The sequence below is a fragment of the Alternaria infectoria genome (assembly GCF_024043175.1).
Source record: "Alternaria infectoria strain BMP 0036 chromosome Unknown scaffold_43, whole genome shotgun sequence".
In the NCBI taxonomy this organism is placed as follows: domain Eukaryota; kingdom Fungi; phylum Ascomycota; class Dothideomycetes; order Pleosporales; family Pleosporaceae; genus Alternaria; species Alternaria infectoria.
This window is the reverse complement of record NW_026250732.1, coordinates 25,852-41,706: the sequence shown is the minus strand read 5'-3', so window position 1 is coordinate 41,706 and position 15,855 is coordinate 25,852. Positions and strand designations below refer to the sequence as shown.

The 15,855-nt window shown below is 54.4% G+C and overlaps 5 protein-coding genes across 5 annotated transcripts; 3 read left to right on the top strand and 2 right to left on the bottom strand.

Moving 5' to 3' along the window:
- Positions 1 to 281: 281 nt before the first annotated feature.
- J4E92_010776 (uncharacterized protein) lies at positions 282 to 1,643 on the top strand (the record flags this gene model as incomplete). The annotated part of the gene is made up of 1 exon (XM_051502111.1): positions 282 to 1,643. The coding sequence occupies one exon, from the start codon at positions 282 to 284 to the stop codon at positions 1,641 to 1,643; it is 1,362 nt and encodes a 453-aa protein (XP_051347642.1).
- Positions 1,644 to 2,566: 923 nt separating this feature from the next.
- Positions 2,567 to 5,836, top strand: J4E92_010775 (uncharacterized protein; the record flags this gene model as incomplete). The annotated part of the gene is made up of 6 exons (XM_051502110.1): positions 2,567 to 2,592; positions 2,651 to 4,322; positions 4,809 to 5,243; positions 5,291 to 5,324; positions 5,372 to 5,659; positions 5,712 to 5,836. 6 exons carry the CDS (start codon positions 2,567 to 2,569, stop codon positions 5,834 to 5,836), a joined length of 2,580 nt encoding a protein of 859 aa, XP_051347641.1.
- A 304-nt stretch (positions 5,837 to 6,140) lies between these two features.
- Positions 6,141 to 7,253, top strand: J4E92_010774 (uncharacterized protein; the record flags this gene model as incomplete). Its single annotated transcript, XM_051502109.1, has 2 exons — positions 6,141 to 6,239; positions 6,288 to 7,253. 2 exons carry the CDS (start codon positions 6,141 to 6,143, stop codon positions 7,251 to 7,253), a joined length of 1,065 nt encoding a protein of 354 aa, XP_051347640.1.
- Positions 7,254 to 7,686: 433 nt separating this feature from the next.
- On the bottom strand, positions 7,687 to 11,304 carry J4E92_010773 (uncharacterized protein; the record flags this gene model as incomplete). The annotated part of the gene is made up of 1 exon (XM_051502108.1): positions 7,687 to 11,304. The coding sequence occupies one exon, from the start codon at positions 11,302 to 11,304 to the stop codon at positions 7,687 to 7,689; it is 3,618 nt and encodes a 1,205-aa protein (XP_051347639.1).
- Positions 11,305 to 11,999: 695 nt separating this feature from the next.
- J4E92_010772 (uncharacterized protein) lies at positions 12,000 to 15,249 on the bottom strand (the record flags this gene model as incomplete). Its single annotated transcript, XM_051502107.1, has 2 exons — positions 12,000 to 14,875; positions 14,922 to 15,249. 2 exons carry the CDS (start codon positions 15,247 to 15,249, stop codon positions 12,000 to 12,002), a joined length of 3,204 nt encoding a protein of 1,067 aa, XP_051347638.1.
- Positions 15,250 to 15,855: the final 606 nt, after the last annotated feature.

The following is a 15,855-nucleotide window of genomic DNA, read 5'->3' as shown; positions in this document are numbered from 1 at the left end:
AGCTTTGCGTGTCCTGCTACCACGGCTCTTGGCAGGGTCTTGCGCTTGCGATCGCCGCAGGGAACGAAGCATCGGCGGTATCCCACGCACCCACAACCCCATCTCCTGCAGCGTCTCAACCTCGATTAGTCTTTCCTTTTGCTCATCCAACACACACCTGCAGTGTCAGATCAGTGGCACGTGCTACTCCGCCCTGCCCTCGCGCTGTGTAATAAAGATTCGGTGAGTACCCATCTGACCTCTGGCCAAACTTCTCTGGTTGCATTCCCCGAGCCCTCACCATGGGCCCTTCCACTTTCAGTGACGACCTTCCTACATCCCTGGCGGACCTGCTTTCCAACACCTTGATCCTGCGCCAAACTGCCCCGTACCTGCCAATATCTGCTCTCCGTAACCTGTCGCGAACTTGCAAATCCCTCCACCATGTTGTCTTCCAGTCGCCAGAGGCCTTTCGCTACTTGGATCTCTCTCCGGTGAAGTCTGCTATTGTACCCTTCGATGGACCTCTTGATATCGGCGGTACCAGTTTCCGCGCTGAGCGGATGGACGAAGCCCTCACCGAAGACGACTTCTATAGCGGCCCTCTACGTCACATCTTCAACAGACTCGAGAAGCTACACGTCCTACGTAATGTCCATACGCTCGTACTAGACGGGCTCAGCGTAACAGCCGAACTAGTCAAGGAACTGCTTACTGAGGAACGCTTCAACGTCCGCGTACTCTCGATTCGCGAAGCCAAACATTTGAACGAGCGGAAGCTCCAGCAATACCTGCGATATGCGGTCCGACCGTCCAGACCTGCAGGCACCCCTCGAGTCAAAGGCATCTACATCTTTGGCAACCGCGATCGAACCCCGCGCCCTGCTTCGCCTGTCACGAAGAAGCCCTCTCCACATATTCCCAAGGGCGTAACGACTTCACAAGGGGCGCAGATCGGTGCGCAATGGAACGAGAAGTCGCAGCAGGCCTTGGAAGCTGTACTGGCGCGGACCGAGGACAAGTGGTACCAGTCTTCTGGCAAGATCATACCGAAGCGGCCGTCGCCGGAATGGGCAGAGATTCTCCAGGCGTGCGAAGGCATCATCGCTTTCGACGCCGTTCTGTGCAGAGGACCACGCCATGACCCAAGCAAGGCGTACGTCAGAGACGCGACTGCAGATGGCGCACCCCATCCATCCTCGTTCCTGCGGCCTACAGTAGCCACTGTAGCGCTAGGTCCGGCTGGCTGCGAGACATGCCACTCCTCTCCAGAAGGCCCGGCAGTGTTTGGCGACTCCAGTCCGTCGCATCATCCGCTACTCAGTCCGGTACCACTTCATGGGTCCTCCGTACGCGCCGCGCAAATACCACACACTCTCGACGGATCCGCCCCTCCACCTCTCATAGTGCGATGCGAGGACTGCCTGAAAGGACGCTGGTGCGAGAGATGTCACAAATGGTGGGATGAGAACTGCTACACTGGATCGGCTACCGCCCAGCGTACGGAGCTACAGCAGACGGAGCTCACCGAGAGCTTCAAACCCGACGGGACCAGTCAACTGCTCCCCAAGCAAACCATCAAGGTACATATGGGCCTCTGCGTGGAACACTGCCTCCGTGAGGAAATGATGGCCGGAGCCGGTAGCGACGGGATGTGGGGATGAAGGACCTACCTTGGCGCGCGAGCAGCGATGCTACCATGAGGCCGTTACGATGTAGTTGGATTCCGGAACCCGGAGCCTGGCTATATTGGATAATTGCACCTGGAGACTGGCACTTGCGCGCCAAGGTATGTGCTCACTCTTTGGTCAAGAAATAGGCTGACGTGAAGAAACACAGGTTATCGGCGTAAGACGTGACTGTTTTGGCTGTGGCCATACGTGCATCAGCTGCAAGGAGCTTTTCATCCGCACCTGCAGGAAATGCAACAACGAGTATTGCCGTGAGGACAACGACGCGTCTTCCGACACACTGGTTAGTATAGTGCAACACAATGCATTGATCTACACTAACTCATTCACAGTGCGACTGGTGCAACTATACCTCGCGGAGGACCAGGGAAATGTATTGAACTTGGCTTTCGTCGCTTGAGTAGAGCTTGGATACCTCCTCGGCCAACAGCAAACGCACCGCTTGCGACCACAGCTATGGCTGGATTTATGATTTATGATTGATGACTTCCCTCCCCTCTTCGTATTAGGACTAGATACCCCCCTCAAATCTATGGACACAATTCCCGAACCTACTTCTCCGAAATATGCAAACCACATCTCGCATACTTACTTGTCTAGCATCGAATCTGCGGTGCGGCTTCGCTCTGTGATCGTTCGTTCCTTCTTTCACCTATGCATCATGCAGAATATGGGCGTGGTCGATCTAGCCCGTTTCGGCAGACACGCTCCTGCCTGTTTGCGTCGTCGCCTATCCGCGGCACGTCAACACGTCCGTAGCTGTCGTCCTCGACTTCCTCACCTTCACCTGCGTTTATTGTTCGGTCGATACTTTATCCAGCAAAGCTACCTGTCTCCAGTGTTTCGCATAACGGGAGTCGCTCTATCACTTATCACTATCAGTCCGCGGATAAGTCATGGATCCTACCGCAGCAAAGAAGAGGTATGGTCACTCTAACGATGCCGATATCATGATAGGACTTGTACTGATGCTGCGATAGAGTACAGGCTTGTCTGCCTCAAGTCCAGAATTTGATGGGCATCACCGGATGTCCTTCTATCTCCATCGGCATCCTCCACGAAGGCGAGATCATCCTCCAGCACAGTCAAGGATTCGCTGATCGGAACGAAAATTATGTCCCGGTCAACAATTCAACTCTCTATATGATCGGATCACTCACCAAGGCCTTCATCGCCGCGTCCTGTGGTATACTCGTCGACGAGGGCAAACTGAGCTGGACCGAACCGCTATCCACATACATACCCTTTACCCAGAACAAAGATCCTGCCATAGGCAAACACATGAGTCTATCAGAAGCCCTCTCTCATTCCAGCGGATTTCCACAGCTCGACATCGCGTGGTATGGCGCAGCAGGCGCAGAACTGCTTCTTCCAGAAGATTTATTACATATCACTGCCAACATGCCAGTTCACGACACATTCCGCACCGGATTCCATTACTCCAACTGGCCTTACGCTCTGGTGGGTAAAGTGATTAAAGCGGTAGGCGGCGAGGATGCCGTGGATGGCTGGGGAGGGTTCGTCAAGAAGAGAATCTTTGAGCCTCTCGGAATGAGTGAATCGACGTGTTCTCGATGGAAAGTCGAGGGTGGAAATCTGGCTGAGGGGCATACGGTCTTGCACGACAGGCGACCAGTACGTTTACGAATGCCTCAAGTTTCAGACAAGACTATTTGTGGAGCTGCAATGGCGATTTGGTCGAACGTTCCGGAAATGCTCATCTGGTCGCAAGCAGTAATGGAACGGTTGGAAGAAGAGGAGACGGAGAAGAGCACCATTGAGGCCATCCAAGGATTGAGTCTCAACACAGATCAATACGAAGCAGTACACCACGACGACCATACGGACGCGCAAAGCACATCGACAAACCCGCTAAGGCGAATCAGCCAAATCACGTCTCGCAAGATATCCGTGACGAACGATACCATCAACGAGAACTCGTACGCATTTGGATGGGCAAGACACATGATTCCCTCGACACAACTTGGGTGGTTGTCTACCAACGGCCCAAATAGAGACGATGTCATCGGGCGAGGATCGCGGCCGAAGCTGACACTATACCACGGAGGCCAGGTGACCGGATATCTCAACTCGATCTATCTCTTTCCGGAGACCAAATCCGCTGTGGTCGTCCTGACCAACGCGCAGAGTGCTGGAGACTGCTCTGATCTCGTTGCTCAGATGTTCGTCCAATCACTCTTCGATATGACCCCGGAAGTGGATTTCGGTATGAGGGCGGAGAAGCTATCTACCAGTAGTCTGAACCGATATACCAAGATGAAAGACGATTTGCAGAAGAACCGCATGTTGAATACGCAATGTCCCCATCTCGAAAGCCTTGAGGGGACGTACCGGAACGAAGACATACAGGGAATTATTCATGTGTACAAGATAAGTGAAGATCAATTGGAGATGAAACGGAATCGCATGGATTCGCAGTGCCATCTTCTGGAACACTACCAGTCCCACACGTTTAGCTTTTTGCCTGAATCGAGCGACGAGATGGAGACAAGATGCTTGGTGGATTACTCGAGCTACGAGCAATTTCTCCTGGTATTCATACGCAATGAAGAGGGTACGGTTATTGGTTTGGACTGGGTGATGCAGGAGGGATTCAAGCCGTTGCGTTATATTCGCCAGAATATCGGCCCAGTTAGCGGACCCCCCTCCATTATGCTAATCCCATGTTGAGCATGAGAAACGTAACGAGTAAACATCCATAAGGTTCATAGAACTATAGCTTAGACGTGGTTGTCAAATAGTCACAGCGTTAGCTTTGCTTCTGGTCCTCGTGTCGCTGCCAAGCCCCCATCGGCCTGTGGACGACTGGCCAGGGCCGATGCACACGATGACATGTGGCTGCCAGATTGAGCCCCAACATTGCAAACAAACAATTGTCTTCTTCCCACTTCAGCGCGCGAGCCCTCCCTTTCCAAACCCAACACCCCCGTTTCACGCAATCTGTCCTTTCCGTGCAAATATCCCCGGTGACGTCGTCTCTCGCTCCACGTACCACATCTCCCCAGGACACGTCCGCTCCACCTCCGCCAGGCACCAGCTGCACGACCTAGCCAACGCCAGATCGCTACATTCCGACACTTGCTCTTCGTCGCTAAATCTCACACACTCGCATATCAGACAATGGCGCAATACGGCTACGGACAAAACCCGCAATACGGCGCTGGGAATGCGCAAAACCTCCAATTCTACCCGTCGTCATTTTCGAACCAGCCAGTGTCTGGCCATTCCACACCATTTCAAGCGAACTACGGCGCACCGGCGAGTCAAGCGTATCCCGCACAGTATGGCGCGGGGTTTGCTGCACCGGGCGTGAGTGGGCAGATGGGTATGGGCGTGTCGGGGCTGCGGACGGGGTGGCTGGCGGCTTTTGGCACGGAAGGATACGACGGGGAGCCGCCGCTACTGGAAGAGTTGGGAGTGAACTTCAGGCATATACAGATGAAGACGTTGGCTGTGCTGAATCCGTTCGGTCGGATCGATCAACATATCATGGACGACAGCGATGTGGCAGGGCCGATACTGTTCTTCTTGATCTTTGGGACGTCGTTACTGGTATGAGACACGATATCAAGAAAGAAATGAGAGCTAACGTGGAGTAGTTGTCTGGAAAGCTTCATTTCGGTTACATCTACGGTAAGTCAAACAGCTGCTTGGAGAAAGACAGTAGCTAACAGAAGTAGGCCTGGCATTCGTTGGCACGATCCTCCTCCACCAGATCCTCTCGCTCATGTCCCCGCCTGTCGTCGAAGCGACTCCAGGAGACCACGGTCACCCGCATGGCTCGCATCTCGGCTCCTCGTTAACGTTCCCACGATCGGCATCGGTGCTCGGATACTGTCTGCTCCCTCTCGTTCTGGTATCGATGTTTGGAATCATTGTGCCGCTTGACGGGCTATTTGGATACCTTCTGACCAGCCTGGCCATCACATGGTGTTCCTACAGCTCCAGTTCCATGTTCACCGTTGTTGGTAAGTCGAGCCTTCCGATGGGGTTTTTGATGGGAACTAACACGTCTCGTAGGACGCATGACTTCCATGCGCGGACTGGTAGCGTACCCCATGGTTCTGTTCTATGGCAGTTTTGGTATCATGGCTATCTTCAGCTCGCGGGGCACTGGCCAGTTGGCAAAGGCGGCAGGATCATAAGAATATGGTCGAGCACATTTCAAGGCGTCTTGATCAAGATATGTAGAACATTTGCGCATATGCGTACGATATCCAGACATCACCAAAAAGAAATCCAAATATAGCTTCCAAATCGACTTTCACTGCATTGACGTGTCGAGCCAATCGGAGTACGCCTAACGCGCTTAGAGCGATGACGACGAGGACCCTGCACGAAATTGTTCTTCCCGATAATCTCCGCCACCCGTCACATCTTCTTCAGCCCTATATACCCTTGCTTGCCTCTTCTTCTTGCCGTACTACTCTTTCCATACGAATACTCACCATGGGTTGGTTTTGGGCAGACACCGCACCCGCCGCACCTGCTGCACGTGTTGCGCCGCACGCCATGCCTCGAGGCAGCATGAGCAGCATGGAACCTCCAGTACGCCCTCCCACGCCCCATACACACTCCCCACTAACAACCCACCAGCCAGAATGCCCGATGCACAAGAAACCCGTCCCGCCCGTCGTCGCCGAAAAGAAGACACCCGCCGGCGCCTGCCCCTACGTCCCACCTGAGAATGCCTCCACCAGCGCCTCCGAGCCACCCCCAAAGCAAGGCCTCCTTTCGCGCTTCAACCCCCTCAACAACATGTTCTCCGAACTCTCCAACGAGCGCGCCTCCACCCAATCCGTCAACCTCCCCCTCGACCGCGAGACTTCCACGATTCCCAAAGGCGACGGCACCCTCTGGGAGTACCCCTCCCCCCAGCAAATGTACAACGCCATGCTGCGCAAAGGCTACACAGACACCGACATCACAGCCGTGGAAAGCATGGTCGGCGTGCACAATTTCCTCAACGAGGGCGCGTGGGCGGAGATCATGGGCTGGGAACGAAGGTTCTCGAGAGGGTTGAAAGAAGGGTATGAGATATGCAAGCAAGGCGAGGACGTCGCGAATTTCAAACTGGGCACGCATGAGGATCCGTTTGATACGACGACGTGGGATCATAGGGATGTTCAGCCCCCGAAACTACTCAGGTTTACGGGTCGCCCCACGGAACCGACGCCCAAAGCAACGATTATGCAGTGGCTGGGTTATGTTATGCCGGAGAAATTCGGTACGGCGCCGCCGTTTGATCGCCACGATTGGTTTGTCGAGCGCTGTAATGAGAAGGGGTGTAAAGAGATTCGTTATGTTATTGATTACTATGAGGGTGCGCCGGAAACATCAGAAGCGTCGGGCGAGGGCGAGGCAGACGAACAACCGGTTTTCTTCTTGGATGTTAGGCCGGCGGTTGATGGGCCGGTTAGTGCGGCTGAGAGGTTGATAAGGACGGGTACGGATGTTTGGTGGAGGGCTAGTGGGGGTGTGGCGCGCGAGTTGAAGAAGTTGGAAGAGGAGAAGAAGAGGAGGGAGGAGGAGTGGGCTAGTAAGAGTAGGCGGTACAATTAAGCTGGGGATATGGTCAGGATGGGTGTGTGTTGCATTGCGCGGCGTTTATGGGTTGGGAAGTTTTCCTTCTGTATGATTGGGCTTGTATGAGATATGGGTCTAAGGACGTGTTCATGAATTGGACAAGGAAGCTCCTGTCTGGAGATTGCTCTGTTACGCTGGTATGGTTCTCTACTCTAGCTTTTCTTTCTTGTTGTAGTTCCCTCTCGGGGGGGTTACGAATATGACTGATGCTTAATCTAAATGCCATCTTTATTCCTCTCTGCTGACAGCCTTGTTTATAATGCGGAGAACGTCATAACCTACCCTTCTGACCTAAGCCTTATTCACTTCAACACAACACATCAGTAGAAACTTCATGACCAAAAGTATCTGGGATATCTCTAACACCCGCTCATTTAACACAAAACCACACTCGCTACTCCCTCATCCTTCACTTCCTATGCACCCCAATAAACGTCCTCTCCCCCCTATACATATGAATGCTCCTCGAGAAATGATCCTCCTCCTCCTCTTCCTCTTTAATCCAAACCCCATCCACCAACTTCGCCCTAACCATCTCCTCCCCCTTCCCATCCACCATCTCCCCACCATCCCCCTCTCCGGGCAAAACACCCCCATCCCTCGTCCTCCCCTCCGCCATCCTCACCCCCACAGCCTCAACCACCGTATCGAAACCCGCTTCGACATCCTCCTCACCCCACGGCAACGCATCGATGTCGATTTTATGTTCGCGGCCGAGCAAACACATGATAATGACCATAGCGCCCGCTTTGGACATGACTTGGTTATGCTGTTTACACGCGTCGTCGTTGCAGCATTCGTTGCAGCCTTCGAGGCAGTGGCAGGATGTGAGGCGTTGACATGCTTGCTCAAGCAGGGTATCGATGAACTCAAAGGCTTTGGTACTAATCCCTGAGCCGCTCGCACCCCCTTTTGCGTCGTAGAAGGTAAGTCGCGCCGGTCTTTTCCTTGTGGATTCCTTCGCCAGGAACTCTTTCTCGGGGACTTTGCATTCCGTGCGGACGTCGCCGGGCATGGAGATGACGAAGTTGGGCATGAGAGACAGGACGGCGTGTTCAGCAGCATGAATCCCCGCTGCGATGTTCAATCTCCTTGACCTCAAGATATCGAGGGCGGATTTGGGCACGTCGAGCCACATGCCCTTGCTAAACAGTATAATAGGCGGATTATCAACCTGCACAGCATCCAAAATCCGCCTTTTCTTATCAATCTTAAAGAAGCCATACACGACTTGTTGGATCTTGATAGGCCCGTAGAAAGCTTTCGACCTGGAACCAGGTATGCGCCTGATCGCTTCTGTTTCCACGGGGTCAATGTCCGTGTAGTCGCGTTGTTGGGTTGTCCAGTCTACTTTTACGTATTCGACTTTTGCGAGCATGCGTTCTTGGCTGAATTCTTTGACGAGGTACGTGTTTCCTTGGTGGAGGAAGATGCCGCCGTCGTAGAGGGTGAAGAAGGCGCGTGAGGCTTCGAGTTCTTCGAGTACGGTGTTTTTGCCGTGGGTTACGTCGATTATGGCGAAGTGGTCTTCTTCGGTGTCGCGGATTGCGACCGTGCGTGAGGGTTGCGGGAGGAAGCGTGTATTGACGTGGTAGAAACCTTCTTTGTCGCGGCGCATGCGCTCGCGGGCGATCTTGGGGAGGAGGGGGCCGAAATAGCTGGTATCTACTTCGACGTTGATGGGCATCTCGTGGGCGGCGCATTGGACGTGGCCTTCTAGGACGAGCATGTTCTCCAGATCAACTTGGAGTGCGCAATTAGGTTTGGTAAAAATCTCGTCCGGGTTCGACATGTAGTACTGGTCGGTAGGGAAGCAATCGCCGACTAGAACGGATAGCGAGTCTTTATTCCTCCGTCCAGCACGACCACTTTGTTGACGCAGATTGGCAATGGTGTAAGGAAACCCGACCGTAACGACAGCATCCAGGGATCCGATATCGACACCAAGCTCCAGCGCACTAGTAGCCACGATACCACAGAGCTTGCCGTCGAACATCTCTCGTTCGATCTCTCGTCTATCTTGCGGTGTATACCCGCCTCGATACGACATAACCCGAGCAATTACTTCCGGTCTTTCTAGATTGGTGAGCTCAGTCTTGACAGCAGCAAGCAGCGCTTCACACTGCTTCCGCACACGACAAAACGCAATGGCTCGGACGCCCCTCAACATGAGTTGACAGAACAGCTTCGCTGTCTCCGCCATACAATCGCCGCGTCCAGACGTAGGATCACCAGGATCCTTAAACGGCGTGTTCCAGCACAGAAACTCTTTGCGTCCAGAAGGCGACCCGTCAAAGTCAGTCAACTTGACTTCGTCAACACCGAAAATAGTCTTCATATGCTCTTCAGGATTCGCGACTGTAGCCGAGCAGGAGATAAACTTGACATGCCGGTTTCCCAGCGCCGCACATATCCTCCGTAGACGGCGCATGATAAACGCCATGTGTGCTCCAAACAGTCCGTTGTATACATGCAATTCGTCTACCACTACGAACCGTAGGTTCTGGAGGTAAGTCCGCCAGGCATCTTCTTGCGGCAGGATAGTGATGTGTAGCATATCCGGATTCGTAAAGATGATGCGTGCCTCATCTCGAATATAGTTGCGATCACTCATCGGGGTGTCGCCATCGAACGTCTCTACCAGCACCTGTTCAAACCCCGGCATAAATCTTAACAGCTCCTTCATACTCTTCCTCTGATCCTGGGCTAGCGCTTTCGTCGGAAAAATATACATAGCCCTCGTATTAGGCTCCTGTTCCAATTGATGCAAAACGGGTATCTGATAAATCAAAGATTTACCCGAACTCGTCGAAGTAGACACAATGACATTATGTCCATCGTAAAGATTGTTGATGGCCTCCGCCTGGTGAGCGTAGAGTTGAGTGATGTTCCTCGTGTTATACAGCGCGTTGACGAGATTCTGCGACATGGCGAAGTTCAAGTCGCCGAAGACAGCTTCTTGAGGGTCGAAAACACGGTGGCCATCTGGCACGATCTGCCCTGTATACCACTCCAGCGTCTTGATCTCGTTCAGGATATCGGGGATCGGCTTCCGCTCCGCGGGTATGGAAGCTGGTATAAGTGCTCTGTCCGGGCCAGGCTTAGAGTGCCGACTCGCAGTCTCCACAGGAACAAACGCCTTCGAAACCTCCAAAATCTTCTCCACCGAATCCGCCCCCTCCTCAGCACACTGATTCAAAAACGCATTAACCGCCGACGTAAACTTGGCATTCCTCTTCTCAATCAAATTCATCATCTGCTTCTGACTGTACACCGGCATCTTGAGATCCTCATTCCTCAACTTCGTCGTAGCCTTCGTAGGCTCCCCTGTTTTCTTATGTTGGACCTGACGCTTCAAATCACCGTCGATGAATTCAAACAGCAGCACCTCTTTATGCTCGCCTTTATCCGGTTCGGGTTCTAGGATCGCGAAATCTGTGGTCCGTCTGCCGTGTAGATTGTCTTCTGAGCCCATCAAATTGATCTGTAACATTGCTTCGTCGACGTAGGCGAAGTTTATGGCTTTGGGTATCAGGGCGGTGATCTGCGCTACATCTTCGATGACTAGCTCTCGTTGTATGTTGGCTTCGACTGTACTTCGGAGGTTCTCGAGCGTCGTCGCGAGGTGTTTGCGCGTGCAGAGGAACGTATATACGAGGTTTACGGCGCGATGGACTTGGGCGAGCTTCGTGAAGTGCTCTGGCCATGGTATTGTCGTTTCGACCAGGGTGGACGAGTTGTTGCGCGCGAGAGCTGGTTTGCCGGCACCGTTTTTCTTCGGCGCTCGCCGTGGCTTCTTTCCTCCATCGTGTGTCTTGGTGGGGACGCTCGTAGTGGTCGTGGCAGGGTCGGGCGCGTTGGGGTCGATCATTGAGCCATCCGGTCCAACGATCCTGTGAACCTCATTCACCCCTTCGCCTTGTGCAGCTGGCGCCGCTGCAGTCGTTTTCTCATCGTTATCTCGCGATTTCCGCTTTCGCTTTCGTACAGTCTGGTCCGAGACGGTGGCAGCCTTGAGTCGAGGCATCGTGGGGACGTTGTTCTGGACGCAGCGCCGGTGGTAGGGAGCATTGTTTCACAATCAATGACGCAATGGCGCAACGGTAAGAGTGATCGTGCACCTGGGGGAACTTCGCTTCGGCGTCGAATTTATTTGATTAGGGGGTCTCAAATCACGTTCCTAGCTGTACATCTGACCTTACAGGCAATTGCTGGGACATCTCACAAAAAGGCGCGATCCTCGCGTCGCGCGTCGCCACGCTCTCACGTGCGCGATAATCCCGCGCGCCTCAGCTTCTCTCCAGTCCAATCTAGTCCAAACATCACACCACAAACATTTCACAACCGCATCAAAATCACTCCTCTCCCCATGTCAAAGCTTTCTGAAAAGAGTCCAAGATGCATTTCCACACCTATCCCCAGGGTATATGGCCAAAGAAGATCAGCATCCCGCCCACATATCCAATCCACCAACCGACTTCATCCAAGTAGCCACTTGTTTGTGTGAATATACAGAAGAGGTATCGAACAAGAACAAGAAGATCGAAACAGCAAGCACACTCCTCGCTAGAATGCAGTGATATCAGAAAAGACAGACCGGGAAAACCATCGACAAATAACAAGTAATAAGCCATTACATCGTAAATGAGAACAACAACAACATCGCCTCGTCGAGCAAATTTTTTCATCATGACAAGGGGGTAGGTGGTTGGGCTGCTCTGTTCACAACGCCCCGCCCGCACCAGGAAGAAGCATCTCAATGCACTTGGTCAGCAGATTGCTCGCCTCGTGCAACAACTCCCATCTCGTCTTCTTGAACATATCCCGCATGATGATGAGCAGACCAAGGCAGGCATTGCGATTAGAAGTCTTGCTCAGATCCTCAGGTGATCGCACACCGCCAACACGATTGAGGTAGAGAACCATATCCCTGACCTTGTCGTCGTAGGTAGGGAGTTGGTAGGGTTCCTTGACCGGACCATCGAGCGCGAAACCGTACGACCACACGATTAGTGTGGCAAAGTACAGTACCCATGGTCGGTTGAGGAGGTAGTCGTCGCGTGCGGAGTAGGAGAAGCCGGCCGTGGACGGCGTGTTGGGGTTCAGACTGTGGTCTCCTGCGACCATGACGTTGGAGAGGAAGCGGAGGGCGTAGAATGTGGCGTCCCGGGCTCGGGCAGTGGGGGCCCACATCTCCTTCATCCGACGTTGCGCGCCGTTGTAGTCTTGCGGGGTTATTGATCGCCCGAGAAGGCGGGGTGCGCCGGCGTAGATTTGGCAATCCACAATGTCGACGTGCATGGCCATGTGTGCCAGGTGGTGGAGCACGGTTCGGGACTCGAACACGTTGTCATCGTCAACACCTTGCGAGTATCCGTATGAGCTCGAACTAGGGCGGTCCTCGGATCGGTTCAGAGAGCTGTCGAAATCTTGCTTCCAGAAATCAAAGGCCCGGGTTAGGGAGCCCCGCCATTTGTCGCGTCCGCCTAGTGCTGTCGTCACACCAAGCGAGCTGACTTGCAAATCTCGCTGATTCATGTGCCATGATACGCTCAGCAGGCCGGCCATGAGGATTGTGCGTCCAAACGAATTGGTCCGTACCGTCTGCCCATTGAGCGTCTTCTTAAGACCGTCAAGGAAAGACATTGGTTTGATGCCATTCGATGTTAGGGATTGCTCAACTCGTCCCACTTCAGAGCTACTCGTTGCAGACCAGAGCGCTTCGTCACAAGGCAGTGGAAGACGCATCTCGTGAGCGACCATAACAGCGCTATGGCCGAACATGGTAGCGTGGATGCTGTCCATGACGAAGGCTGCGAATGCTGCCCTCCTAGTAGCCTCATTCGTGATCCAGTGGTTCCACCACTCATCAGGCGTGTTTGCTCCACCTATTCCGTTGCTTTTTCCGTCCTTGACACTAGGAGGCGAATCCATTGCTGACCGTCCGATCAGCGAGCTTCCACGCCTCATAAGCGTCAGTGTCGTGGCATGATGGATGTGCGCTCGTTCGTGTAGCGGGCGCGTAGAATACATCTTCTCAAACGACTCGAGGAGGAGCAGGCCTTGGAAGATCCATAGCTTAGCGGGTGGACGGAAATCAGCGTCCATGAACAGCTCCCAGCGCAGGTGCCACGCCAAAAAGTTGGCTAATGAAGCACAAGCCTGTGTCGTCTCTTGACCGTAGTTCTTCTCCAAACAAGACGCTCCGAGACACATGATGGCGAGCAACAGCAGCTCAGGACACGTGCTTGCATTGAACGTTGGCTTGTGGAGGATTGGTAATTGCGGGTGGAAATGTACCCAGTACGAGCTGATGTACGTTTGCATCATGTGCAGACTGAGTACGTGCCGGCTGTCGTCTTTGTCACCCTCCATGAGTTCCTCCTTTTGCTTCTTAACTGGCGCATGATCTGTTTCGTTGAAGCGCAAATGAATGAGATCTAGAAGGTCTTTTCGCTTCTCTTCTGAGAGGGCAGACTCTGGCAGCGTAGTGTCTAGTATGCTATGAACAGCCATTGGATGTGCAGGCGGTGCAGGGTTATTCAGATAGCCGGCGACTGAGGGGTCATAGTTAAAATACGGAGCTTGAAGGCCAATTTGGGATGACGCACCAGCTACGGGGTTTACTCCGCCCGGATAATCCATGGGCGATGCGCCTCCTGGGTTGAATTGATTGTCGTTGAAGAGCCAGGCGGCGAAGTCGTCGGCCATGGCGAAGGGCGACCGACTGTATCCATTGCCACCAAACATTGGTATGGCATATGCGGGGTTCTGCTCCATGATGGCGTCAGAGACACCCTGCATTCGGTTGTCTATTTGGGCTGTAGACTCGACACCGTTCATGGGCGTCTGTCCAGAAGTGCCATTGTAGAACTGGTTCTCTTGTTCTCGAGGAGCAGGGGTGCCGGTTGGCTGGGGGTACTCTGGTGGAGGTAAGGAGGAGAAGGGAGGAAAGTTGTTTTGTGATTGATACGCACTTGCGCTGTTTTGGTAGCCGGTCGAGGGCGCAGAGGGAGTATACTGGGATGGTGTAACGACAGAGTTGAAGGGTGAGCTCGAGCCATACGAGCTGAGATTGGACGTCTGCGCGCGTAGATCGGGCCGGGTGAAGTTCCCATTACCCACATGTGGGGAGTTGTGGAGAGAGTTGCGACCTCCACTGTAGTTGCCCAAAGCGGCCGGACGCGGTGGGGGTGCAAAGTTTCCAGCGCTCTGGGACTGCATGTCGTAGGGCTTAGCTTCTGAGCCACTGCGGTACGTATCGTCGCTCACTGTCCTCTGCAGCGAGTCCTGCCTGCTGAGCGTGGCAGTCGAGCCTGGCGACTGGAAGTTTGGCGGCGACATTCTGCTGCCTGGGCCTGCGTTGGAGGCTCCCGACGGCGGAGACTGCATGCCGAGTGCCTTCTGTGGCGGTGCGTTCTTTCCACCCAGTGCAGCCGTCACAATGGGATTCAGATTGTGCATGTTGAACGTGTCCTTGCGCAGCAGCTGCGAGCCTCGCGCCGTGTGTCTCTCCTTGTGGCGCGCGCAGAGGTCCTGGCGGACGAAAGATCGGTGGCAATCGGGAAAGTCACAGTGGTAGATTTGCTTGGGGTTGTCTGTCCATGTTAGCTGGGTGAGGCCTGCGGGCGCTGCTGGACTCACGGTTCAGCTGATGGCGGTAGAGGTGCTCTGCGCGGGAGTAGCTCTTCCCACAGCCCTCGTGCGGGCACTCAAACTTCTTGTCGAGGCCTTTTCTGCTGCGCCGTCTCTTTCTCGAGGAGCCATGGCCGTCACCCTCGCCCTCGCCGCCGGAGCCATCTTCGTCGCGGTCGCGTCGGCGGCCACGGGTGTCGGCGCTGTCGGGGGAGGCGGGGGTGGGAGGCTCGTTTGCAGGGCCAACCGTGGAGTCCATCTTGTCTCGGAACTGCGTCTGGATCTTGCCCAAATCCGACGCGTGCGCAGCATGCATAGACAAGATTTGCGCCGTCATTGCCAGCGGGTCGTCAGGTGCAATGTCGTGTGTCGCGACGCTGGCGGACAGTGCGCGTGTGTAGGGCCTGGGTGGATGTTGTGTAGCCTGGTGGCGGAGCGACTCGTGTGCGCGGTTGCCAGATGGTGTTGATGTTAGTCAAGAGGCGCTCGGCCATGGGCGTGCATGCTGCTTTGGGAATCACACGGCAGGCGAGATGCTGGGGCGGGCCAAAAGCGACGGCGTGGGCTGCGCGAGTCTTAATCGCCGCGATCCTGGGCGATGACCTGCAGATAGATGTTAGAGCCTCTGGGTGCGGTGTCGTCGTGGCGAGAACCCTGGACGTGGACGGGGAACGTGGGGAAGGGCAGCTCGTCGTGGGAGGCAGCAGGACGGGCGCGGGTAGACTTGTGGGAATGGAATGGAGAGGGCCGATGCCGACTTGGGACGGCGACTAGGACTGGGACTGGCTCTGGCTCTGGCACGACTGGGGACCTGTGACCACGCAGACCGTCCGCAGTAGCCGCGATAAGAATTCAAGATCTCCCGTGGCTGTGGGTAATGTCTAAGCACCAGCTGGCTGAAGTAGTGAGGGGTAGCTCGCAGCCTTCCGACGACTCCAGCCTC